The sequence below is a fragment of the Mycteria americana genome, chromosome 1 (genome assembly GCF_035582795.1).
Source record: "Mycteria americana isolate JAX WOST 10 ecotype Jacksonville Zoo and Gardens chromosome 1, USCA_MyAme_1.0, whole genome shotgun sequence".
Classification (NCBI taxonomy): Eukaryota; Metazoa; Chordata; class Aves; order Ciconiiformes; family Ciconiidae; genus Mycteria; species Mycteria americana.
The window spans coordinates 128,156,622-128,184,206 of NC_134365.1; the positions used below are offsets into that span (position 1 = coordinate 128,156,622).

Below are 27,585 nucleotides of genomic sequence, written 5' to 3' on the forward strand. Positions count from 1 at the left end.
AGAAAAGGAAGACGGGCGGAGATAATTTTTAGGTTTTTTTCTTTTCTTTTTTTTTTTTTGAACATAAGCTCTGCTTCTCAGATACTATTAATGCTGAGCATTCAAAGACACAATGCAACACAGAGGACTGGCACACCCCCCTCATTGATTGAATAGGTCAATCCCAGCATAAACTGTACCGGATTTCTGCTGCTCACCTCTCAGAGCAAGGTGTTGACTTGCCACTGCACAGACTTTGGGTTTCAGCTTCTGAGCCTGTGTTCCTTTCACCTTCATCTTTTGCATTTGTAATTTCTCCTTTGGTAACCGCCCTAATTACCTTCCTGATGAAAACAGGGAATAAAAGATTTTAAAAGTTGTAAGGTTTCTCCCAGGAAACAGCAGCCTGTATGAAATATTGTGATGTGCACATTCTATTAATTTCATCTGTCTGACCTACAGACAACTCTGGATATAAGGGTCAATAGGGCACCAAATCTCGTTATCAAACTGATTCCTATGAACAAAAAAAAGCATCATATTTGCTATAAACTGCTTTTTAAGACACAAAACATTAAAACATCCCTCCTACTCTACATGGCCACTTCAAGCTTTGAACCAGAAGTGCCTTTTGTGAAAATTCCTCTCTATTTCATTTTTTTACAGTTTATACACAGCAAAGTATTTTTGACTAAGTATGTGTATTTTCCCCTAGCAGATTACACTATATGTATTTTCTCTTAAAGATTTCTTTGCAATTTCTACAATTATATGCATCAGTGCCCCAAACACGCTATTTCCCAAAACCGGAACATCATCCCTGCAACATATGGCCTAATACGACAGAAATGAAAGAAATGAAATAAAGTTTTGAAAGATAATAGTATTCTTCATAGACTTACAAACAACAATAGACTGTTAAGTTATCCCATGACACTAAGTGTCAGTAAGAGTTGGCCCCAAAACGGCTTTGCTAAAACAAATCCACTAATGAGATATATGAATGTGGAACCTGAGGGAGAAAGAAGGAGCAAGGAAGGAAGAGGAGGAATAATGAACTACTTCTAAGAGATGACACAAAATATACTAGGAAAAGCAAGCTTAATTCTTGTAGGATTAAATTTCCTTTATGGGGAATGTCACCACCAGAAAACATTTCAGGCCACAAACTGAAAAAGACTGAACACCACTAAAATAAACAACAGTCAATTATAAAAAATAATTGTTTCTGATAGGGGAATATGACTAACAGATTTGCACAAAGGATTTAAATGAAAAGAGGATTAGAATAGTAAACTTTAATGCACTCTTACTATAGTTACCAATTAGCATGATTTAGAGCAACATCTAGGTCCTATTATAGAGATTCCCTAAGCAGGTTCTTTCTTCACCTTAATTTGAGAAGCCAGAGGTGTTCTGATGCTCTTTTTCCCCAATATTAAAGAGAGATAAATCACTCATGTTAATTTTTGGAGTCACTGGAACAAGTAATTCCATACTCAGCTCTCCTCAGAAGTAAAAAAGCTGTAGAAAGCTATCTACCTACCCTATATTTAGGATCAATAATAAAATGTGTTCTTTCTCCCACAGAAACAAAGTTTTCCAACTACCAGCCCATGGAGCTCCAGCCATGATAGGAACATTCATCTGCTTTTTCTTCCCATTCACCCAATAGTCTCAAGTTACGTCCAGACACCACTTGTGCAACCGTATATTCAATACATCTGTCCATGTCCCCTGAGAGTAAGCCAGCACTCCTCTAAGGGCATACCAAACTGGGGTTACACACGTCACTGAGACTGTGAGATGACCAGCAACATATCTGTTTATTCACTGTCACGCACACAAAAAAGGAGCGCTGCTTGGCTGTTAGACTGCATTCGCATAGCTGGAAGCTAAAGGAAAACTTGACTTGTGAGCAGAACCGACCAGTCTACATAAAAAACAGGCCCTCCAAATACTATTTTTTGCATTTGCTTCTTCAGCAAACCTGCCTTTAGGGACACTATGTTACTTCTGAGTATAAACAAGAAAAATCCAGGAGTAAAATTGCCTTTCTTCTGCTACCTTTATAGCTGAAGAGTAATTACTGCTGCATTTCCTAGGAAACTGCAGTCTAATTATAGTAAGTACGCTTTTAAACGAAGGCTGTTTCTAACCCTGGGAAGTTTGAGGCTGATGTGGAACACTGGAGGAACTCAAAAGGAAATCCATCCAACCATATGCAGCTATTATCCAGTTTATCAGTTTCCAAAAGAAAAGGCTTTACCCTATCTTTCTAGGTCTGCTGAAGACTGATTTATGCCCATTTGTGGAGGAGACTGATAAGTCTGGCCTTTTTTCTTCGTTCTCTTGGGGTTGATCTTTCAATGTTCTTCCTTCATCCTTACTGGAAACCGTATCTTCAGTGGAGAGAGAAAGAAAGAAAGAAGTGAACGTTTGCACAAAAAAGGCAGCACATGTCAAAGAACTGACAAAAATAGATTTTCCATTTTTCAATATTAAATAAAACCATATCATAAAATATCATGCAAAAACAACTTGGAGGGTTCTTTGGCTTTTCCTTTTAATAAAAGAAAATAAAACTTTAAGTAGCTTGAAATGTTTCTCCTTATCGACTCTCGTCTTGAACTACACTTCTGAATTTATCACTGACATTTAATAACCAAAGGACCTGAAATATAATTTTGCAGTGCACAGTATTTTCTTTGTTAAATGAAAGAATGTTTTCCTAATTAAAATGTTTGTTCAACTAGGAGCAAGGTGTGGAAAAATGGCTTAAATATATTTTTTAATATCTCTGTCAAATAACAAAGTAACAAAACACAAAATACCCAATTTGACAGGCTGCATAATATCAAAACCCAAAGAACGTTAGACACTTGCCAGTTTGACAGCTTCTGAAGCACGCTGATATTGGCAAGATCAGCATTTTGCCAAGCAGTCTATTTGCACCAGGCATTTTTCCAATGGCAGTAAACCAGTCCCTCTCCCTACAAACTGCCCATACCCATCACCTTCCTATTGAAAGTGAGAAATGCTACATCTGAAAACAGACTACCTAAATAACAGTTTCTGTGCGCAGAGTGAAGTAGTTAAGTGAAGACAGAAGCATAAGCATTCAGGAAAAACTCCTGTTTCTTAAACCAGTGGTCCTGTGGTACCATGGGAAGTACCACAGCAGCTCACAGACATGGTACACTTGCTGTGCTTGGTCAAGACAGCCTGTACCTAAAAGTGCAGGTGCAATTTACTGGAGATATCTGGGCAAAAGGAAAGTGAAGTGAGAACTGAGAAGTACCAAGTAGTCTGGATGTAGCCCATGCTCCAGCGTACAGCACAAGAGTTAACATTTATCTTTCTTATTCAGAGTTGAAAAAGAAAAATGGAATACTTTTTACACACCACCATCACAAATAAGAGAGCCAATGTAAAAAAATAGCTGGGTTTAGATCTCTGCATACAGCCAAACTTCCTGGCAGGAATGGAGAATGAACTTTTAGAGCCTCTGCTGCTGGCTTTGCAGCTGAATAATACCGTCCACTTGTTTGGACAGCGAGATTTTAAGCAGCTTTCTATCTCCACAGAGATACTTCTTCATTCATCTATACCTTACCTTTCCTATATATATTAATCATGCACAAATCACTGCACAGTAATACCCACATATGAAATTAAGATTAAAATACTGGTTATACTTACACCTTCAACAGTGAAGAATAAAATACAATACAAGTCAAACACCCTGGGAACCAGGTTTGAATGTATTAAGCACAAGCAAATCTCTCTCTTGTGGTCCCTACCTGGGAATTTGCGTAGGATAGACTGTCTGACAACATCGGTTCCAAGAAGATTTGATTGTTTGAAGCGTTTTGCTCTCTCTTCAAAAAACCATTCTCCTGTCACTATCCGTAGCTGTCTATATGGGGAAAACAAAAAAAGCCAGAGAGACATGCACGTTAACAAACTTGGCCAACCAAAGCTACTGCTTAAACCCTTCATCATTCAACTGTCATGCTCACAAACTCTGGACAACATTTGCACAGTTTAAAGTAGAGTAAAAAGATTGATTGCAAAGCTTGGGATAGTAGGAAATGTAGCAGAATATCATCTTGCTGTGTGAACGAAAAGTAATCTTCAGTATATGGAAATATACTTGGCAAAAAAGTGTTTCAACTACTTTTACCAGATTTCTGTAGAAAACATGTAACATACTATCTCCCTAGTCCTTTGGATAGTGAACTACTCAACTTCACAGTGTTCATTAACTCCAAAATGACAAGAGATGTAGAAACAACAGTGGATGGAGGGAGAAAACCCCCCACCAAAGCTCCTATCAGCCAAGTCAGCAGTTTATGGACCCAAGCTGGTTATAGACAGGTTGCTGCAAGCCTATATATTTTTTTCATCTCTAAGTTTCATATGCTGCCACTATATGTAGTTTCTTCACATGACAGGGCTGTTATGAATTAGCTATGTGTTGGAGGTTCAGAGCAATGAACTTTTGTCTTTGCTACTGTTCTGGGTAATGCTACTTTTTCCAGTTTCAAATTCTCTTACCTATACTAGCAACAAACAAATCCTGTACTGGCACTGCTGTTTTCCATAGTTATATTTTTATGCTGATTGTTAGCCTTTTGCTGAATTAGTTTCATTACGTAAAACATCACCATTTCTACTGCCTCACTACATAGAGTTGATGGCAAAAATCTACTAATCATGAATACTCAATTAAAAAGAAAAAAAAAAAAACAAAAACAAAAAAAAACCCCTCCCAAACATTAAGAACTGATTTAGCTCCAGACATGTTCCTCCTTATTTTATGCTCAGTAAGAAAACTTATTTTCAAACCTATACCAGAAAAGAAGTTATCTAGTCTCTTGGGCATGAAAATTACTACAGATGGATTTAGAACACTGATCAATATCTTCGCTATTAAATTACTTTTGAGTCATGCCTGAATGGAGAGTCTTACTTGGGAAAATACTAAAAATTACAGAATAGGATCCTGCCATTGGTAAAAAGACACCAACATCATAACTTCTTCCTAACCTATTAAAGAATCATGCACCTTTGCATGACTCATTAAAAAAAAATTTCAAAAATCAAAATCCAAAACATGTGCCCACAAGCATAGAAATAGAAGATTATTGCCTTATCTTGTTGTTGCAGACTCCTAGTGACAAAAGCCTCTATAATTCATCACCACAATCAGTCAGTCATTATATGCAAGGCATTAAATAAAATCTCTATGTTTCCACTCAGAATTTTAAAATGACTTTTGTTAGGCACAAACACTGGAAAGGACTAATTGCATTAGAAACTATGCACAGTCTGGCTAGTATGAAAAACAGTTTTTCTCTGAATGTGTATTTTCACAATTGATTTACAGCACGCACTTCTCTGTGCAGTTATTTTTATACCAAGGTTTACAGCAAGTTTAATGCTTTATATCAATCCATAAACCTTTCAGACCTTTGACTACACCATCATATTCCACTGCAATATAAATGACGTACTACACTGCAGTATGAACTACGTGGTTTATTCACTTTTTTCCTTCAGTTTCTAGGTTTGATCATAAAACTCCACAAGTACCATTTTCCCCTTGGATAGAGATTTTATTCATCCCTAATATCTTACCAGCAATGCTTAACTTGATCAAGGTCAGACAGGGCACTCCCCACCCCCTTATCCAGACAGGTGCCTTCACCCTTCTCCAAGCTCAGGACCATCTGAAGAAGGAGGTGTGACCTACACCCAGGGTTTCAGCAGCATGGGAGGCTGCCCCACACAAAGCTACAGGCTTTTACAAGCAAAAATTTGTAATTATTTCCACACCCAACCCTGAACTGTGCCACCCGCCTGGGCTGCTGTGGTTCATGGAGGGGCAGCCCCTCTGCCACAGGGTCCCCAGAGCCATCTCCTACATTTTCTGGCCAGATGTGAACAGTGATGAGAGAAAAAAACCCTCTCTTGTGCCTCCTGCGTCACAAGCACCCAGGGGACCTCAGCCTGCGTGGAACAGTGGCCGAGACCGGTGTGTCTGCTTGTTTTACCGTATATTAGTCTTATAATCTGATGTGGAGATTCAACCTTGCAGCAGCAGGACCAAGGGCTCAAGGAGGGTCACGGGGGCTGGAGAGATCGAAGGAGCTGCAGCCAAGGGAAGGATGGTTGGGGAGGCTGTGGGAGGAGGCCAGGAAGGAAGAGGATGGAGGGCTGCTGGGCTGTGCAAGGAAGGATCAGCCGGGGTGCTGTTGGTGGAGAGAGGAGGTCCTCCCCCAGTATCCATCCGTTGGAGAGGGCGTTCCTCTCCTCCTCTGCTCCACTGTGGTTTGGGTCACCCACACCATTAGAGCTCACCATCAGTCTCCCTCTCTCTGTCCCCATGCATCCCCTGCCATCCCAACAACCCCCCCTACTCCTCACTCCGGGAGCAAAGCAGCCTGCAAGAGGGGAAGGGCTGGCACCAGCCTGGGGAGCGAGGCAGGAGTACTGTGGAGAAGGACTTCCTCTTCTTCTTGCCATCCCCTTGTAATAGTAACTGCTGACCCCATACTCATCTTCCTCGCAGTCACATAAAACTGTTCAGGGAAGAGACAGGTTAATCTGTTTGGGCAACAACAGCTGATCCCTGTATCTTCTGGCAAAGGATAAATAAGCAATCTACTTCTCTTAGTAATCTCTCTCTGCAGGCTGTAAGCTGTCACCATTAAATAGCCCCTAATTATGCAGCTGGTCTCCTCTTGCTTAGCCAAGGAAGTCTGAGGTCATCGCTGCACGCTCTGGCAAACACAAACCAGACCCCCCAAGGAAAGAGGAGGCTGCGGACGATCCCTTTTGCAGGCCTGAGCGGGCAAGGGAGTGCGACAGCCGCCACACCGATGGAGCTGAACTGTGTGCCCGTTCAGCTAACGATGGCAAACTGAATTGCCCCTCTTCTTCATCTGGCTCATCTTATTAAGCAGTAATAAGATCCACTTTTTAAACTGAGGTGCCAACTCCTTGGCAGGGCTACTTTTGAGGCGACCCACACCCATTCTGCTCTGCCTTCACCAGGAGAACCAGCTCCGAGGTAAAACACAGACAACTCCCTCAACTGAGGCACGAAACACGGCAAAGAAAGGGAGTATTGCCTTGTTTTAGTCAAGTGCTTCACCTCTCTAGCCAATCCTGTTATCCACAGAGGAAGGGAAATAAACAACAGCCATCAATAGCCAGCCATTGCAAGCGTCGCAGGGAACAAGTCTAGAGGCCTCAACCTTCCCTTCAGACCTTCGTCCTTATTACCATCAGTGCTACTCGGGCTTGGGATCCTGACTTCAGCTGGCAGTCCCCCTTTTGTGAAAATGTCCTTACCCAACAGATCACCTCTACAAAAATATTACATTTTAATGAAATAGAGGAAAAAACCCTAAGCTTTGCAGTTTTGAATTTCTACTGCACTAATATTGGATGTATTTTTCACATATACTGAACAATTCACAAAAAGACTAGTGTTCATGTTACCGTAATCATTCTCACGTCAGGAGTACCTATTAAAACAATTTTTGTTCTACACATAAATAGAAATGAATTCAGATTAAATGATTGCCTAAGTCTCTGAATTGAAGTTTGAATTTAATAATTGCGTTTGACATTCTGAATCAAAAATTGAAGAGCGAGACCTAAACAGTCTTATAATAATGTTATTTTCATGCATTTATAATTATGACAAAGGGAGACTGTCTTTCCTGCGGAGATAGCACATCTTTCTTCTATTTCTGATACAAGACTTAAATGAACCCTTTCCACATAGTTAATTGTTTCAGTGGGAAAAGAAATGAGGGCGTTTACGCAACAGTACATCAAACCAGTACTCGCAGGTTTGGTTTTTGTTGTTTTTAAAATGGGTCCAAGGTCCATACTGACTGTAAATCATGGTACGTGCATGCATTTTCTTTACTTTCCTTTCTCAGTTAGCATGTAGCCTATGAAGTAAAAAATATGTATGTGTTCTACCAAAACGGTGTTTAGATTGGCCTTCCAAGGTGTACAACAGATGCTGAAGTCAGTAGCTTTAGAAAGAAAGAAAACAGTGTTATAAATTGTAATAGCAGCAATTTTTGCACGATTGCTTTTTCCTATACTCAAAATAGCTAGGAAACTTTTAAAGAAAATCATGTGCAAGTAGGTAGGTTTAGTACCAAATACTTTAGGTATCAGTTAAAGTCCCTATACTTTAATTACTGATCCACCTATTCACATCATCATGTGAGAGGAAGTATGTTACGGTTCCATGCTTCTTCTCCCTCTATGATCTCCTAATAAACAGATTAACTTCACTACAGCACTGCTCAGTCTAAAAATGGAACATAACCTGTGGCCTGTCCCTGCCAAAAACTCTGCTTGTTATTTTCCACTCATTTTTGCAAGACACTTCATGGTTAAATGCCCAATTATAAAAATTCCATATAAGACGGAAAGTCCCAATTGTTACTTTTAATAATTTCTTTTGGAAAAAAAACCCCATATTGGTAAAACAGTTTCACTATCCATTTGATCATCCAGTTTAACCCACGTCCACAGTAGAGGAAAGAAATGTAGTCTGGCTTCCTTTTCCTCTCCTGTTCCTCAAGTATTTTACTTCGTCATGGGGAGTAAAATTTGGAAAAAAAATGGCAAGACCAAAGGCTGGATAAAATGCAGCCTATATGTGGACATACCAAAACATACACACTCATCTTTGTATGTATTCAATTCCGCAGAGTATTTTCTACAACATAAATTAATTCCAGAGTAATTTTTAATACACTGTGAGGCTATTAAGTAGAAATTTTTGATGCTATTAAAAGAAGGCAAACTTGCTTAGAAGTTACTAAAATAAAAAGAAATAAGAAATCTGAAAAGCATTTGCATACTAAAACATTTGAAATGCCTCTATTTTTAGGCTCGTAATGGGAATAAATGTTACTAAGATACTGATGAATTTTCATGACACTTTAAAGACAACATAATAATTTCAAAGATGAAGATAAATTTCCCATTACTGCTTTGTTCTGCTGTAATAACTTGGACCACCTAGGCATTTTATCTCACTGAAGAACTCAATCAAAATAAAGGCATCATTCGCAGATATCTAGACATATTCATAATGAGAAATACAGACAGCATCAAGATGCAAAATCAGCTTGTCAGCAGACTGCTTGAAGAACTTGATTTCCCTCAACCTATTGATCATTTTAGATGCCAAATTTAAAACATAAACTCACCACATTTTAAGAAGATGCAGGGAAAAAAGTGACCTTAATGGAAAGTTTCTCTTTTAGCACCTGGGTTTGAATACTGCTGATGACCTCCATTCCTTGTATGCAGGGAATGGAGCAGAAACCTTCCCCTTTCATCAAGTGCATAGCTACATACAGGCTTGGTTTACCTCATTAAATACTACAACGTGACCATCAAACACACAATCACATAAATAAAGACTCTCTTGCTCTCTGCCCTCGGTAACTGCAGAACTAAGAATCTGGCAGAAGACTTAGCCCTAACCCTTCTTGACCTTTAAAAGCTTTATCTTGCAACTTTATATTCTAGCTGGTAATAACTCCCGGGGGGGGGGGGGGGGGGGGGGGGGGGAGGGGAACCAGTAATTTTCTCTTTGTGGACATTCAAGAGGAATACCCTTTTTCAGTAACTGTAAATCATAAGACAATTTATATATAAATCTCAGTTTGTTAAAAATACTGATGAACATCTCTCACTATTCACATTCAAATGTCTTTCCTCAAATAAACAAAATCTCTTTTTGAGAGTATTTTAGAATGTAATTAATGTATTGTAATGTGCTTCCCCATCACCATAAGCTGGTTTTCAGGCAAGTCTGACTTTGGAGAAATGGCAGATGAAATGCTTTAAAGATTATTTTGGAGGAGAGAAGTCAGATTCACTTGTTGTCAGATGAAGATGTTCTGGTTGACAGATTAACATTTATATTGCATTATTAAACAAACTGGTATCTCACCCCTACAGCTACCGTCATGCTACTATGTAATTTTTTAAAATTTGTTCAGAAAACACTACTGTGTTTTACCATATCCTTAAAAAATGAGCATCTTGAAATTACCTGATCCTCAAGTCAAAATCAGCATACTTGCAGTTTCCCACCATCATTTTTTTAATTATTTTTTGGTAGCTGGACATAAACCCACCATAAATGTTAAAGCAATGATAACATTTGATCCCAGGCTATGTGACAGAATGTCCTTTTGCTGTACTACAGATATCCCACACTCCTGTGCTATGAGCGGATATGCAGGACCCAAGCTGCTCAGAAGGAAGGAAAGGTCAAAATGTATTACATGAAGGAACAGGCAGAAGCCAGCTGATATTATCTACGTTTTCTTTTATTGCCACAAGACGTTCTTTGTTTCAGCAACTATTTGGGACTTTCTGTGTAATTCAAGGGATTTCAGCAGTAATTTCTGTAGTATTTGTCAAACTCTCTGAATGAACACACTCAACACCCAGTATCGGACCTTCTTCACTGACACCAGATGTAATGCAGTAGGCTTCCCAACAGCTCTGAAAAACTTGCTTCTGAACGCATTCCTGCAGGTGTAACTGATGACTACATAACAGAACTTGTGCAAGTTACTACTGTCACCATCACCTTAAGTGGCACTTAATAGACGTTCTCGAGGAGAATTTTGGCAGAACAGCCAAGAACTAGAATAGCACCAAAACTGGAAAGAGTTCACGAAGGCCACAAATCCTTCTCCCTGCCTTTTAAGGGTCTCACAGTATGTATGACAACAACATACATATACATTACAAGAACAGTATAACCTGGCTCCGCTGATGGAACAGCGCAGCACGTGCTACAGTCTATACAGATATCGACATTAACCTAGTCTCATTCATCAAGATTGCCAAAAGAAAAGGACAGGGGCAAAAAAAAATGCTTCCTAACACTTTTTGCAAAGCCACTAGCATGGTGAAACAATCCAAATGACAGACGCAAACACTGTATGCAGATCAATGCCACAGAGCTAAAAGTTTTTTCCCTCCTCCTGCCTTTTGTTTGCTACTCATACAGCATAACTGTCTCTTAACACTGGATTCCCATTGTCTTTTCCTTGTCATCTGCCTTTTAATCTTGTCAAAGGCCCTATTCACATTAACTTAATCAGCTCCTCCTTCAAATGTAATTTAAAAAGCCTAAAATTTCTAATTTTCCCTGCATTTCTCAGTTAAGTGGGACAGAGGAAAGCAGAACTGAAATAATTTAAATTACGCACAATGATTTAACTGAAATAACTATCCCAAACTTTGATCTCTATACTGCCCCCACAGAATATAATCTCTCTGTGTACTTGGAGCAGCGTAAAAGGCATTTTACAGATCATTAACTGTCACTATAGTCTTGCAAAAACACTGCATATGAACAAAAAGAAAGGACAGAGAGAGGTTTCAATTTAATAAAGATACCCAACATGGACAAAACTTTAGCACTTGCAAAGTTGAGCACTCTGCAAACAAATTACACCATGGTTTGTAATAACTTAGAGGCAGGCTTCAACCAGAACTCATTTTCAAGATGATTGCTAGGACCACTGCTTGGCATACAGAATTGCAGCACAACCACCAGAAATAGGGGTGGGATATGTTTTGAGAAATTACTTCATCCATCTTTCAGCCCCAAAAGAGGACCATCTTTACTGAGGTCATAATTCCTGAGAGAGGTTTATCCAAACTGTTTTTAAAACATGATTCTGCAACCTCTCCAAGTTATATCCTATCCAAGTATTCATTCCACCTAACCTAAATCCTTTCACTGCAATTTAAGTATCACATTACTTTTCTTATCCAAAGTGACTATGTAGAACAGCCTGTATGCCTCCTCAATGCAGCTGCCTTTTGTAGATTTAAAACTCAGTTATTTTCAGTTTTTTCTTGCCTAGGCCAAACATTTCCAATTCCTTCCATTACTCTGGACATACTGTGTGTTAGGCTTGTGATCATTATTTTCTGCTGAACTTTCTCCAGTTGGCCAACATGAAGTGTGCTACACAGAACTGGGCGGAGTACTCTACATAAAACAGGATTGCGTCATGTATTTTACAGGCCATAATTCTGCTCGTACATCCCTGTGTGACGCTGGACTTTTCTACAGTGGAAAATACTGTTGATTCATGTTCAGCTTTTCATTCAGTACAATACCCAGATCCTTTCCTAAGGAACAGCTGCATAAGCTGTTTTTATCCTCATTCGATGTTTCTGCAGCTGCATTTTTTCCCAAATGTAGTACTTCCACATGCCCGTAGGGAGCCACCACTTGCTCTTCCTTCAAACCACTTCTCTAAATTGTAAGCATCACTATGAATCCTAATCCTGTCCTTCAGCATGCCTGCAGCACCTCTCAGTTTTATGTCACCTGCAGGCGTAACTGGCAAACTCATCTGCTGCATCAAAGTCCTTAACTAAAATACTTAACAGTAAAAAGCCAGGAAATATTCTGCTCCTTACCACTGCTTTTTTTTTTTTTTTTTTTTTTTTGACAGTGAAATGTCCATAACTACTTTGAGAATGGAGCTTTATAATTTTCCAGGACGGTCTGCAATCACACCGACAGAATTTATTCCAGGGCATAGCTCTCCTTGTTTATCAGCTTATTAGAATGGCACGAGAGAAAGTATCAAAAGGTTCACTTAAGTCAAGTTATAAGACATCAACAGATTCTCCTCTATGCACGAGGTCTGTCACCCTATCAAAGGAGGAAATTAAATTGGTTTTGACATTATTTGTTCTTGAGCCAGCTCTTACTCATCGTCCTGTCATCTTCTCTCAGCTTTCAAACAGCACAGCAATCATTTGTTTCATTATTTTTAGAGAAATTAAAGGTAACTTGACAGGGTCAACAAATCCCTTGTTCTTCCTTTCTTCAGTTTTAAAGAGTAGTATTGTGTTTGCCATTCTCCACTCCGTCATCTCACCCGCACCCCATCATTTCTGAAAGGCACAGCACTGAGATCATCTCAGGAACCAGCTGAAGCAACTACAAGAGCTCAGCCAGGCCCCTACCGATTTAAAATCGTTTCACAAAATCAAGCACTTGAACATGTTTCATTTTAAGAGGTGAGACATTGTCCTCTGGATATGACCCACTGGCTGCAGAGAAGGTCAAGGCATCTAGCTAAAAACAGATGTTAACCTTCTAAAGCTAAAGTTCAAAGATACAAACCCTAAACTCCATGTCCTGCTGTATTAATTTTTCACTGTCTAGGTAGCCAAAGTCTGACATAGCTAGCGATTTGGGTTCACTCTCTGATGCAATTTACAAAAAGCCTTATCTTCCTGATCTCATTAGTTTGATGGTCTGTAAAAAACAAAAAAATCCCTCTGAAATTACTCTGATTCTTTCCCCCTTTTAACACGATTATTTTATCATGTCTTTTTCTTATACCATCCAGTTCTTACATCAGGATACATAACTGAGTTTTGTTGCCCAATACATTTCTCCTTTCCTTCATGGTTATCTTACTGAGCCAAGCTACAAAATCAGATATTACCATACCAATCAAGTTAATTATTCTTCCAAGTATACACCAAGTGAGTATCTTTGACCATATAACATCTGTTTTTGTTTATTCACTTGATATCCTGTGTTAGACACTGATTCTCTGCTTTTCAGCACTGTGATCTGCTACCCTCCTCCTCCACTCCCCATGCTCAATATTCCAGCTGTGAGAAATGTGATAACGCCTTTTGTTTTACCTCCCACCATAGCACAATTTACTTTAGAACACTCACTAATAGAGACATTACAAATACAGCCCTCTCTCTTCATGCAGAGATGTTCGGTTACCATAAACACAGAAAAAAGCAAGGATAGAAATATGGATTGAAGTGCTTGGACTCACAATTTTTACATCTCTTTCCTTACAAATCCACCTACCATGTCAGTCAGAACACACAGACCTCACTTGTTCTTAATTCTGTTTTGTTAATTTTGAATTACTTGATTCTTACATTTATGTCTGCATAATGTGAGTAGACTGTCACTGGCTTGTTACTGATTTTCTGTAATTTTCAGAGTACTTCCCACCAACGGTATCTGTGATGCTTGCAGCTTTCTTTAGAAAGCAAGCTAGCTGAAACTGGTTTGGAACTGGAAAAAAAGATATTGAAAAATTGTGCAGCAAATAAAACCACCAGATAAGCCTCTTCCCTTGTGTACTTGCTATGCAAATGCTTTTGTGCTAAGGGGATGTAAAACAGTAACACCAGCACAAAATTCCTTATACAGCAGTAATCTCTAAACGTATTTATGAAAGCTGCACAACTTACGCAATCTTGGCACACACAGAGCACTTCCACTGCCCATCAGTTCCCACGACACGACATTTATTGCAAACTCGGAGTTTGCAGGTTTGGCACAGGTCTCCTCTGTCAAAGATCAAGCCCAGGCTTTTCTGACAGCGAACACAGACCCTGCTGTTGTCCTGTTGACAATGACGGTTTCCACCTTTCCTTCTCACTTCCAGAAGCTCATTTTTCAATTTCCTATAAGTAAGAAAATAAAATATTTTAATTTGGAGATACAACTCAATGATCTGTAAGAACTTTTTAACACATTAAGATTTAGCACTAAAACCTACAAGACACAAATAAGTACAATACAAATGGGGTTTTTTATATTCGCTGTATTTTTTGAACATGCATATGACAGAATAAATCTATCCTCCACCTCTCAGACATGCAGTCAAGAGGAAAATCTTGTGGTAGATCAGTATAAGTAACTGCAGACAGCTGAGCAGTTCTGGACAATTGGTAAACCATCTTTGCTTGTCCCTCATCAATAATTCAAGTCATGCTGAGCCCAGGTTGACAGCAGCTCAAAACTGGGACTATCCTGTGCATCCACAGAAGGAAAAGGAGAAAATCTTTCCTGCAATTAGTGTGCATTTAATACTATGCCAGTGTAGAGTTAGCTAGGAATGCATATGCAATTCTGCACTGGCTATTCAAAGCCTAAAAAAACCCCAAGCCAAAACATCTAAATAAATAGTAGTGTCATGCTGTGATGCCACAATAAAAAAAAAAAGGAGAATGTCAGTTTAAATAATGTGACTTGCAGATTACCAGTTCTGCCACTGACTCTGCAGGATAAAAATATTTGCATTTAAGACCTAATTTTGAAGGTTGCAATTTCAATGGTGCGTGATTTGGGTCCTTAATGAGAAAATAACCATAAATGAGATGTAACAACAATATTTCCACCAGCAAAAAACGTAATTTGAAGAGAAAGAGTCAAGAAGGATGACAAGGAGAGGCAGTTTTCTATGCCTATCTTCCCAAACCAGGGACTCAAGCAGGACCCCATGATAACCCAAACCTCTCACTAATAGCTCCTTGTACCTTGATTCCTGACCTCAGGTCCAGAGCTTTCCCTCTCACGCCACAGCCTCTTACCCCGCCCACCCTGACCCACAGAACCATCTAGGTTGGAAGGGAATATTGGAGGTCACCTAGTCTAAACTCACAGCCAAAGGAGGGCCAACCAGACTGGGTTGATCAAGGCTTTGTCCAACTGAATCTTGAATAACATAGTAACTCCAAGTAAAGAGTCTACAATGTCTCTGGGCACCTGTTCCAGAATCTGACTAACTTTATGGGTTGTTGGTTTTGGTTTTTTTGGGTTGTTTTTTTTTTTTTTTTTTTTTTAAAATAAAGAAAAAGCCTTCCCAATATCTAACCAGAATCTCCCACGTACCAGCTTGTTCCCATTGCCTCTTCTCCTTCTACTGTGTACCTCTGAAAGGAGTCTGGCTCAATTTTTTCTATACTGTCACACTAAGAACTTGAAGAGAGCAATCCCATCTTGCCTTTGCCTTCTCTTCTGAAGCCTAAGGACACCCAGTTCCCTCCGCCTCTCCTTCTACATCATGTGCTTCAGCCCTCTAATCATCTTGATGGCCCTCGATTGAACATGCTCCAGTATGTCAATGCCCCTCCTGTTCTGGAGAGCCCCAAACTGGAAACTATTCCAGATGTGGTCTCACAATTGCTGAAGAGAGGGGATAATCACTGGCCTCAACTGCTAATGTAGTCCTGTACGTGGCAAAATTGTTATGTCCTCTCAACACTTCTCTGCTGAAGCTCTATCCACTCAACCCCCCGGCTCCTCTTACCCTCTCATCCATCTCAACCTTTTCCATAAACAACCTACAGGGCCCCTGCTCTCTCCAGGCTCCTTCCTGACCCCCCCGCCCCAAATCCCTCCTATCTTAAACTCCTCCATCCTTTCAAACCCTTCCTGCACTCCACTCTACCCCAGAATACCTCCTCCCCAGGGCCCCAGCTCAGCAGCTGCTAAGTTCTTTCAGTTTTACATGTCTGGGTGTTGCTGTGTCCCCATTCCCTCACCCTTCCCTACACTTTCATGCCCTGCCCTCAGCCAAGAGCCTCCAGAGTTCCTTTATCATGAAGCACTCCAGCTCACTGAAATCACAATCTCTGCATAGACAGAGATGCTTTAAGGGGGATTTTAAAAACTTGGCTACCGGCTTCACCTAAAGATCAGTAAAAAGGTGTGAGGAAGAAAAACACTTTGGGAAGATAAAACCAATAAAAGATTACAGGTTGCAGCCCAGTGAAGGAGGCTGGGAACATTGCTTAGGCCACCAGGGACTAAGCTCTGATAGAATTAGGTTATTTGTGGATACATTTCCTTGCTAAAAGGTTGGCTAGCATTTTGCTTCCCACTGGGATCCCATGAACAACAGCTGCTCTGCAGCCACCTGGCCTGCAGATGCTCAACCTCTGACAGCTTTTGCAAAAGGGCATGTCCAATCACTCCAGACAGCGACTACACATCCTGTCAAGCGTTCTCCTCCACTGGCCTTTATCCAAAAGTGGTTTCTTCATTCTGCTTTGGACCCTTCTTCTCCCACATTCAATCCAAACAGGCTTTCTCTCATGCCACAGCCTTCAAAAGTCTGTCCAGGCTTCACGAGCTTTCTTGGTACTTTGCTAATTGTTCTTCCAGTTTATCGATTGCCTCTTACATCTACCTCCCTCCTGCAGAGATACACTTAGTTACAGGTCCATGTCCATGTTCTTCTTCTGTCAATCAGCCAGTTCCAAATGCAGACAGGTGACCTGCACTACAGCAACTGCCAACTGCGCTGCAATATTGCCATTGTGCACAGGGAAGGCAGATGACCACCACTTTTGCCACCCCCTTCTTGGATCTACCTCCTAAACAAGCCTGCCTTCAAACAGCAAAAGTCAATTTATCTGCTTTTGGCAAACTAAAGGCAAACCTTACCCCTCCCTCCCCGCTACTAGAACGCTCTCGACCACACCTTTTTAAAAAGGATACCACATCTATCCACTTGAATAACATACACCTTTCAGTGCTTCTGAAGACATCTAATGACCACTGAGGTTATGGTCACTTACATTTCACTAAATATCAGACAACATTCACAAAATTCTTGATGATTTACTGTCTCCCCTCTCAACAGAGTGAATTTGTCAGAGACAAAGTACTGTGCTACATGGCCCTTTTATTTTAGTACAGCCACTTTTAGTACCAACTGATCTCACGGAAGTTTGTTAAGATTGGATTGTACTTTCACACATTGAGAGGTATTGCAGCACCTTCCAGGTTCACCCCCAAAGCCCACCCTGTCACAGCTGAGTGTCCTTCTTCACCAGGAATTCTTAATCTGGCCAATACTTGGCAATTCTGTCCTTCTCATCTACTTTTTGTCTTCCTGGAGCTTGCTGAAGTCATCCACTTGCGCCTGCGCTGGGTCCACCCAATGAACAGCGCTCAGAGCTGCAACGGGGAACACTGCTGTCAGGAGACTTCCAAGCATGGAAAATGCGTACCCAAGAAAAAGAAGAGGAAGGGCAGATCCAGTTTGCACCTGCCACCTGGATCACCACATTCAACTGCACCCACCAATTTCTGTTCTACATTCCCCCTGTGAGCTGACAGCAGACCAGGACACACCATCCAGCCGGGGCCCTGGGACTGCTCCTTGCTTCCATGTGGCCTCTTTGGCATCTCAGCCACTCCACTCTTCCTACTCGCTTCTCAGGTCAGCTCAAACACTTGGTCTAACTTACTGGTACAGAGGTGACAGCTATAGTTTACGTCTAAGTACAACCAGCAAACGCTAACAAATTCAGCTTTACTCAGCTTCTCCACACAAAACCCTCTGCATCTGTACTGGGTTTACATGGCAAGGTTTTGGCAGTTGGGGGTCTTCAGGGGTGGCCTCTGTGAGATGAAATCAGAGGCTGTGCCTTTGCAGGCAGAGCTGTTTCCAGCTGGCTCCAAAACAGACCCAGCACTGCCCAAAGCTGACCACATCAGCAATACTGGTGGCACTTCTGTGATAATATATTTAAGAAAGGGGGGAAATGCTGCACAGCAGCTGTGAGAGAGAGGAGTGAGGAAAATGTAAAACAGCCCTGCAGACACCAAGTCAGTGAAGGAGGAGAAAGAGGAGGTGCTCCAGCTGCCAGAGCAGAGATTCCCCTACAGCCTGTGGAGAAGATCACGGTGAAGCAGGTTGTCTCCCTGCAGCCCATGGAGGACCATGCTGGAGCAGATATCCACCCTGCAGTCCATGGAGGACCCCATGCTGAAGCAGGTGAGCATGCCCTGAAGGAAGCTGCAGCCCGTGGAGAGCTCCTGCTGGAGCAGGCTCCCGGCAAGAACTGCATCCCATGGGGGACCCACACAGGAGCAGTCTGTTCCTGAAGGACTACACCTCCGTGGAAAGGACCTATGCTGGAACAGGGGGAAAGTGTGAGGAGGAAGGATCGGCAGAGAAAAAGCGTATGGACTGACTGCAACTCTCATTCCCCATCCCCCTGCACCACCTGGGTGGGTGTCAGGCAGCCAGCTAAGGTCAACCCACCACAGCCTCTTTCCCCCTTCCTCTCTGCTTGTTTGTTCCACGTCTCCTTCAGCAGCAAAACAAGCTTACTAGTACTGAGGAGACACCTTAGTCTCTGGAGAAGAAGAGGACAAATCAGCCTTAAACACACTGCGCATAAAATGTTCTCTCATTGTTTACCCACCTCTTACCCAAGTTTCATCTGGTCACCAATCCACAACAATGGCAACTTAGGCATTTGAAAATCTTGGAATTTTTGAATCCCTTCAAAATCCTCTCCCCTCAGAGTCATATGATTGATTCAACACTAAAATGATACTCAAAATTAAAAAATCATATTTGGTTCCTTGGGTATGTTCAAGCTTCTCTTTGCAACCACAAGGGACGGGCTTTCCTCTTCCCTCCACTCATTCACAATGAAACCTAAGAGAACTCATATGCTGTGGGCTAAGAAAAAGAGCCCTCACAGCAAAGTGTAGAAGCTGGTAACACTGAGACATTCTTACTTTAGCTGGAGCACAGAAACTGTCTTCAGCTAGCTGGCCCAGATTCCTATGAACACAGAGTATTGGTTATCCAGTCAGAAGGGAGAAATTGCAAGCAGAAGAGTTCAGGATAAGCAACTGAATGCTACAGGTCCTTCTAGATTCCCTGAGACACAAAGAAGGAGAGGGGAAACATTTCTGTGGCACAAAAATCAGAGAAGTGCAGCCCAATAAATACACCTGGGCTCACTTAATTTCTCAGATAAATATTATTTCTCACCATAAAGCTGTATCTTTTCAATAAAATAGCTGGTTCTAAATGAGAATGTGTTTAAGTTATTAATACAGAAAATTCTGAGGATAAGTCACAGCATTAGGGGATGAAGAGCATCCGCAAGGACAGCTTTTACAGTGTACTGTCCTAAATGTTAAGGCTTTGGAAGTTTTTCTACAATTAAATGCACCTGCTGTTACATGCTTCATTCTAAAACCAGCATTCAACAAAGCCCTACTCAGTAAAGTCTTATTTTAAAATACATAGAGGAAAAGAACTACTAGAACTTGCCAAACTGCTTGAAGCACAAGCTCCTTCCCTGCACAAGCTTCATCTTTCCAGTGCTGAAGTCCACAACACGAAATCACAGAATAGTTGAGGAAGGGTTGGAAGGGATCTCGAGACCAATCTAGTCCAACCCTCCTGCTCAAAGCACAGTAAGCTATATCAGGAGAGACCTTGACAGGCTGGATTGTTTCAACTATTTCCAAGGATGGAGATTCCACAACCTCTCTGGGCAGGCTCATCCAGTGTTCAAACACTCTCACAATAAAAACATTTTTTCTTCTGTTCAGATGCAATTTCCTGTATTTCAGTTTGTGCCAACTGACTCTTGTCCGTTCACTGGATACCGCTCAGAAGAGTCTGGCTCCATCTTCTCTAATGCCCGTTAGGCATTTATACAGACTGATAAGATCCCCCTGAGCCTCTCTTCTCTAGGCTGAACAGTCCCAGCTCGCTCAGTCTCTCCCAATAAGAAAGACACTCCAATCCCTTAATCATCTTTGTCTCCCTTCACTGTACTTGCTCCAGTATGTCACAGAATCACAGAATGGTTGAGGTTGGAAGGGACCTCTGGAGGTCATCTGGTCCAAAGCCCCTGCTCAAGCAGGACCACCAAGAGCCAATTGCCCAGGACCATGTCCAGACAGCTTCTGATTATCTCCAAGGACGGAGACTCCACAAAATCCCAGGGCAACCTATGCCAGTGCTCAGTCACCCTCACAGTGAAAAAGCGTTTCCTGATGTTCAGATGGCACATCCTGTGTTTCAGTTTGTACACATTGTCTCTGGTCCTGTCACTGGGCACCACTGAATAGAGCCTGGCTCTGTCCTCTTTGCACCCTCCCTTCAGGTATTTATATATATTAATAAGATCCCCCTAAGCCTTCTCTTCTCTAGGCTAAACAGTCCCAGCTCTCTCAGCTTTTCCTCATATGAGAGATGCTCCAGTCCCTTAGTCATCTTCATAGCCTTTCATTGGACTTTCTCCAGTATACCCATGTCTGTCTCATACTAAGGAGCCCAGCCACAGCTTATCTATGAGGATCTTATGGGAGACTTCCCTGAAGTCTAAGCAGACAATACTCACTGCCCTCCCCTCGTCTACCAGGCCAGTCATGTCATCATACAAGTTTATCAAGTTGGTCAAGCATGACTTCCCCTTGGTGAAGCCATGCTGACTACTCTCAATGATTTTCTTGTCCTTAATGTGCCTAGAAATGGTGTCCAGGATTAGCTGCTCCATCACCTTCCCAGGGATCAAGGTGAGGCTGTCCATGTCTCTCCTATAATGGGGAGCCCAGAACTGGAACCAGGATTCCAGATGTGTCTCACCAGGGCTGAACAGAGGGGATGGATCACCTCTCTTGACCTGCTGGTGGCATTCTGCATAAGGCAGCCCAGGATGCTATCGTGCCCACAAGGGCACATTGCAGGCTCATAGTCAACTTGTTGTCCACCAGGACCCCCACAGCCTCTTCTGCCAAGCTGCTTTCCAGGCAGTCAGTGCCAAGCCGGTACTGGTACATAGGGTTATTCCTCCCCAGCTGCAGGACTTGATGTTTCCCTTTGTTGAACTCCATGAGATTCCTGTCAGTTCTTTTCTCCAGCCTGTCAAGGTCTCTCCAAATGTCAGCACACTCACGTGGTCTACCAGCCACTCCTCCCAGTTTTGTATCATCTGCGAACTTGCTGAGAATGCACTCTGTCCCATCATCCAAGTTATTAATGAAGATCATAAACAGTATTGGCCCCAGTATTGACCCCTAAGGTCACTGCTGCTGGCTGTCCTCCAGTTAGACTTCATCACTGATCGTAACACTCTCATGCCAGAAGCTCACCCAGTTCAGTCTGCCTCACTGCCTATTTACATAGTCTGTACTTCATCTCTGATAATACCCTCATGGACAAATTGGTGGTGTCAAAAGCCTTGCTAAAGTCAAATAAACAACATTCACTGCTCTCCCCTCATCTACCAAGCCAGTCATTTCATCACAGGTTATCAGGTTGGTCAAGCATGACTTCTCCTGGGTGAAGCCATGCTGACTATTCCTGCGGACCCTCCTTGTCCTTCATGTGCCTGGAAGTCATTTCCAGGATTAGTTGCTCCATCACTTTCCCAGGGATTGAGGTGAGGCTGACTAGCCTGTAGTTCCCTGGGTTTTTGTTCTTGCCCTTTTTGAAGATAGGAATGACATTTGCTTTCCTCCAGTCCTCAGACACCCCTCTCAATCACCATGATCATTCAAAGATTAGAACCAAAGATTACCATAGAACTAAAGGGGCACATACAATTCAGTTCCAGTTTATTTTGGGACTTGAACATCTGCATGCAAAACAACAACCTGAACCTTGCCCAAGTGTCAGGGTAACTCAGAAGATGAATATTGTTAATCCTGAAATCTCAAAGGGTTAAAATCCTACGCACTAGCAAAGGCTCATTTTTCATACCAGATTTATTTCCAGTGGTTCATTTTTACTTAAAAAAAAAATAAAAATCAACAGTGACCCACTGCATTTCAGGAACTCCACAGGCAGTACGATGCCATCTTTTTGGTAATTATCAGTGTGTCCCATAGAGTGCATCCAGGTGTCCAACACTGAAACAAAACCTTCACTGAACTCCTTCCATTCCAGCTTTCTGCCTCCCCCCTGCAACTTTCAGGCCCTTTTGTACTTAATTAGAAGCATAATTGGGCACAAAGTCCATTTTAAATAGTTCAAATTTAAAATAAGGAAATACCTATCAGCCCCAACCAATAAACAGTGTATTTTTAAACAAAAGCTTGCTTAAAGATCAACATGTTGAAAAACTTATCAATATTCTTTTGAGATTAGAAAGGCATTATTCCTACTATCCAGTAGTGGTGACTGCAACAGTATTTTCCACTGCTTATGCGATACAAAATCTTGAATTCTTACCCAATGATAGTTGATCTGCCTACAGCATGAATTCTGAAAAGTGTTTGTTTTCTTGTTTTTTAATACAGAGCTGCCTTTGATGACTTTCAGGGAACTGAGATAAAATAAATCAAGACACAGCTTCTCTGCTCACTTAATCAAACAAATAAAATAGAAAAATTTAAAAAGCAAGCAAACAATGTTTGGACAGATATACTGGATATGAACTTTCTTTTGGGATTCCCTATACTATTTGTTGAATTGAACTACTGATTGACTGTAACAAATATGTTCAGATCTTAAGAAAATAAAGAATGAAATGTCTCAAGGGCCAGGAATAGTAGTAGGAGGTAGGCGAGTCATCTGAAAAAATCCATCATCATAACAGCCTCTGAACAACCACAGCCTAGCTGCACTAGTTACACAATATTGAAAAGGGATTACAAGTGCAGCATGTAGCTGGACTGACTTACCGCTACTCTTTACCCCTCAAGACAGAAATCAGCTGTATTATAAACACCCAATTTCCTTTTGCCATTCTAACATTTGAGCTGTCCTTAATTTTAAAGGAATCTAATCAACCATGCAGTTAGAGATTTTTTAATCTCAAATATTAAAAAAGAATTAATCTTTATCAATCCTCTCCTAGTAATATGAAAGAGAAAATAAACTCAGCAGAAGCCAATTTAATTATCTGCTGGATAAAAAGAATCCTATCATACCTGAAGTTTCTATTACATCTATTTCTAAACCATCTATTACAACAGCTGTTTGATAGAAGATAGCTATTAAAAAGAAATTTGTTACTACCAAGACTAGTAGAATATTTAGCCATTCCTCTAACTGTGAAATTATATTAAGATCCCTCTATTGTCTGAGAAAGTATGTTAAGTGCATTGGAGAAGACTTCTGTTGTAATTAGTATGCCAGGTAACACTGAACGACTTAATCCAAGCCTTTCCAAATGGGTCATAAAAGGCCCATATAAAATATCAAAGTAGGAAAAAAACCAAACCGAAACAAAAATTACTTAGCCAACACCAAATTTGAGAAATTACTCAGATCCTAGATTAAGTCCATCTAACAAGTAAATACGAAAACCTGATGCCTTGAAAAGATGAGGAAAAAAAAATGCAGGCAGCAAGGACTGCAAAATGCAACAGCAAGTTGCAACTCTACAAAACCCCACCCAAGGAGCAGCAAGCAGTCATAGCTCTTGGCACAGTTGCCCACCGCCTGCAAGAGGCACAAGAGAGGCCCTAACTCTTCCCTACTGACGCTAAAAGTCACGAGGCAGTCAAAGGCGCTCCTTCCCTCACAAATGCAGCCTCCAGAGACGGAATATTTCCAGACCCTTATAGTCCTGCAAAGAGGAAGAAGCAATGAGAAGCCTTAACAGATCCATTTTTTCTTAACAGTATGCTTTACCCTAGAGAAATTTTATTCCCCAAATACAGAAAAGTAGAACAGCTATACTGCTGCAAGAGGAAAGACACTCACTCTTCAAGCCATTCACTTCAATGAATGCCATCATTTCCTCTAACTCTGTAAGCACAATCCACTTGCTTTGAGTCAGGTAAGTTTTTTTTTTAAATACCAAACTGATTTTTTTTTTTTCATTTCAGTAGGATTTTGGAAAACTTTTTATTTTGCAAAATTTTTCTACCTCATCTTTTCTCCCTTTTTTGAAAAACCACTGTTGAATGCAACGGCATACATGATTCCTCAGTTTGATTTTCAAATTTCTCCTGCATCTTCCTTCTCCCCATTTCAAAAACCTTTTTCATCTTCAGATGCAGAGCAGCAGAATCCAAGTATTCTTAATTTTATTTTGCCATTCTAAATTTCCAGAGTTCAGAGAGTCATAAAAAATTACAGTAAAAAAAAAGCCAAACCTGTCCTCAACCAACTATAATTAAAGACTTCAGCAGGAAAAAAGTTTAAATACATGGAATTGCTCCAGTCTTGCACCTATTCTTAGGAAAATTCTGTTTCCTGCACAGATGAGCTGACACATCCTCCTCCTGAAGCTGTGCAGCTGTTAACTTGGATACTAGAGAATTTTTCTGTGTAGGAACTGGTATCAACATACTTCTGGAGGCTGAGGGAGAAAGGAAATTTCCTCCCCAGACTGATTCCCAGTACCTCCTCCAAATTCAACCAGATTCCCTCCACTGTCTGACACAGTATGTGGAAAGTAACAGTAAATATTATTGACAATTCACAAAAGAATGGGCTATTAACAATTTCCATTGAGATCTCCTTGCATTGTAGAATCTAGCCATTTGAGTACCTGAACTATTTTTAGGTTCTTATTTTATAAGCACAGATTTTCACATTTTGCTTATGTATCAGATCTGTATGATAAAAACTGTCTTAAGAATATCTGAGTGTGGAGGTATATTAGTGACAACGAAAGGAAACAGGGAAAGGCAAAGAATGAATTTGCAAAGGAAAAGAGAACCAGTGTAATGAATAGCAGAACAGACAGTGAACAGAAGGAAAGCAGGTATGGGAACTGAAATGATATTGGATACTATAATGATGACAAACTTCCACAGATTAACCTTTTTCTGAGTAACTCCCTGATCCTGTCAACTAAAAACTGTCACTAAGGTAAAAAAATAAAATCAAATGCAAATTGCTTGTTGGTTTCTTACTAGTATTTGATAAAACAAATTGTACCCAGACTATGAGAATTAATCACCATCAGAACTTCTTTCACCAATGGAGGATCTTCATTCTCAAAGAACATTGGAGAGTAAAACAGGCATCTCCACCCTTTGGAGTACTGGCAATAGTAACTACTTTTGATGGAAAAGTCTCTGATTCAAAGAACAACAATGTGTTAAATTCACCTGACAAATGAGATAGCTGCCAGACAAGCAACCTCCTAACTTCCCATACATGTATGGCTGAGCAATATGCTTTAACGTACGGACTCTTTCCTTCAAATATTTATAGGCAGTTTTGCAAAAACACACACTATATACCATACTATATACTATCCTGCAATCATTTTGTGCTTATAAACAAGTCCAATTGTACACTCAGCAGATAAGTCAATTCCCATTCCTCAAACTTAAGAGGTTTTTTCTAAAGTAGTTGCCTGTAGTTACCACATGGTGGTATCCCTGCTAACAGTTTCTCCTACATTGTAATGAAGTTAATACCCTAAATCGCTTCTGTGGATATCTTCAGACTGATAAGGAGATGCCATGTTCATTAACTGAAAAGACAGGAATGCCAGCTTTCCTTGTCAATACAGATCTGGGGCTGGTGCAACTCTCACACAACTTCTGGCAACCTAAATGCTGAGGCAATGATTCAAGTAATAACCCAATAAAGCCTTATCCTTGGAAGAAACTGGCATGTTCCTTCTTTGTTTTCTCAGTTCAGCAATCATTATGCTGGTATCTCCTCTTCTAAAGGCATGGTATTCACAGCTTTGCTTTGTAAAGATTGAAAAGAACCTTTGTATTTTAAATGCTGTCTAGGAAAACAGTCAAGGTAAGAAAGCAATGTACATTAGCAGTAAGTGTGTCATGCGTGTTTGCTCTGTGGTAGCATAATAATATTGAGATGAAGGGCTAGCTCCAAATGCAAAATGCAGTGACCATCAGACCCAGTTCCCTGTGTAACACCACATCTGGGGAGGATGCAGTGGGGCTGCTGTTGGAACAGAAACAAACCAACAACAGTTAGATGAAACACCCCTAGTACATGGAACACCCCCCTTTCAGCAAATACATTCTTTCAATTTAGTATTGATTTCATGACTTGTGACGCTACACATTAAATGTGATATGGGTTTTCATAAAAAGACTCTTAAAAGAATAAAACTATTTAAAAATAGTAAAAGGATGGGGAAATAAGGAAAAAGATACATGTTTCAGTCCAAAACATTCACTTCAGAATATCTTGACTGACATTATCTGGATGCAAGTTTCTCCCAGCAACTCATATGTTAAAAAAAAAACCCACCCTACTTTTTCAGCCTCAGTATGGTCAAGTTCATTATTTTTAGTAGCTCTATGTAATTTAATGATTTCACCCAAATAATCTTAGCATTTGAAAACAATCATGATGGTCATTCGACCGACATCAAAAGCATCGTAGAGCAATGTTTAGAACGCTGTAGGTTATTTGCTCAAGTAATCTACTACCAGCTTTAAATCAATATTCAAAGAAAATTTCCAGTCATACAAGATGCACACTTAAAGTTAAGAACATAACCCTAATATTTATTAAGCAGGTTGCTTATTTGTATTATCAAAACTAGACCACAGAAAGCGTACTTGCTGCCTTCTGTGTTTCTCTTGCATGTAAGTGAAATATTTGTGCACCAAATAAAAATATAAGAATAGCCACCTGCACTCTAGAACACAAGTATGAGCAGTGATAGTGAAAATAACTCTTTAACAATTTCATTATTAGAATATCCTCCTACACTTACTATTGCTTTCATGTTGAATAGAAAGACCCTTTCAAGTTACGATGGCTTTTGAAGACTAATAGGAACAGAAAAAACAATTAGCAAGATAGATCCAGAAAGAGTGGGACAGACTAATAAAAATTCTTCAGTACAATGTACAAGTAAGCATCTTGACGGAACGAAAAATGCCTTGAAAATAAATACAAAGGGACTTGTTCTTCTGCAAAGTACTTCAATAAAATATGTAACAGATTGCACCAAATGGAATTCCAAAGACAACAAATGTTCCTCTGAAGTATACTTATGAGCCACAATTAAAGATATGCT

At 40.6% G+C, this 27,585-nt stretch overlaps 1 protein-coding gene across 1 annotated transcript in view; it reads right to left on the reverse strand.

Annotated features, from left to right (window-relative positions):
- The window catches only part of SYTL5 (synaptotagmin like 5), a 91,919-nt gene that overhangs the window by 31,718 nt on the left and 32,616 nt on the right, over window positions 1–27,585 (reverse strand). Inside the window, exons 4-7 of the mRNA XM_075491882.1 lie at window positions 14,311–14,526; window positions 3,783–3,898; window positions 2,249–2,381; window positions 198–323 (exon numbers count right to left, since the gene is read on the reverse strand). Coding sequence (XP_075347997.1) covers window positions 198–323; window positions 2,249–2,381; window positions 3,783–3,898; window positions 14,311–14,526 — 591 coding nt within the window. The remainder of the gene's footprint in view (window positions 1–197; window positions 324–2,248; window positions 2,382–3,782; window positions 3,899–14,310; window positions 14,527–27,585) is intronic.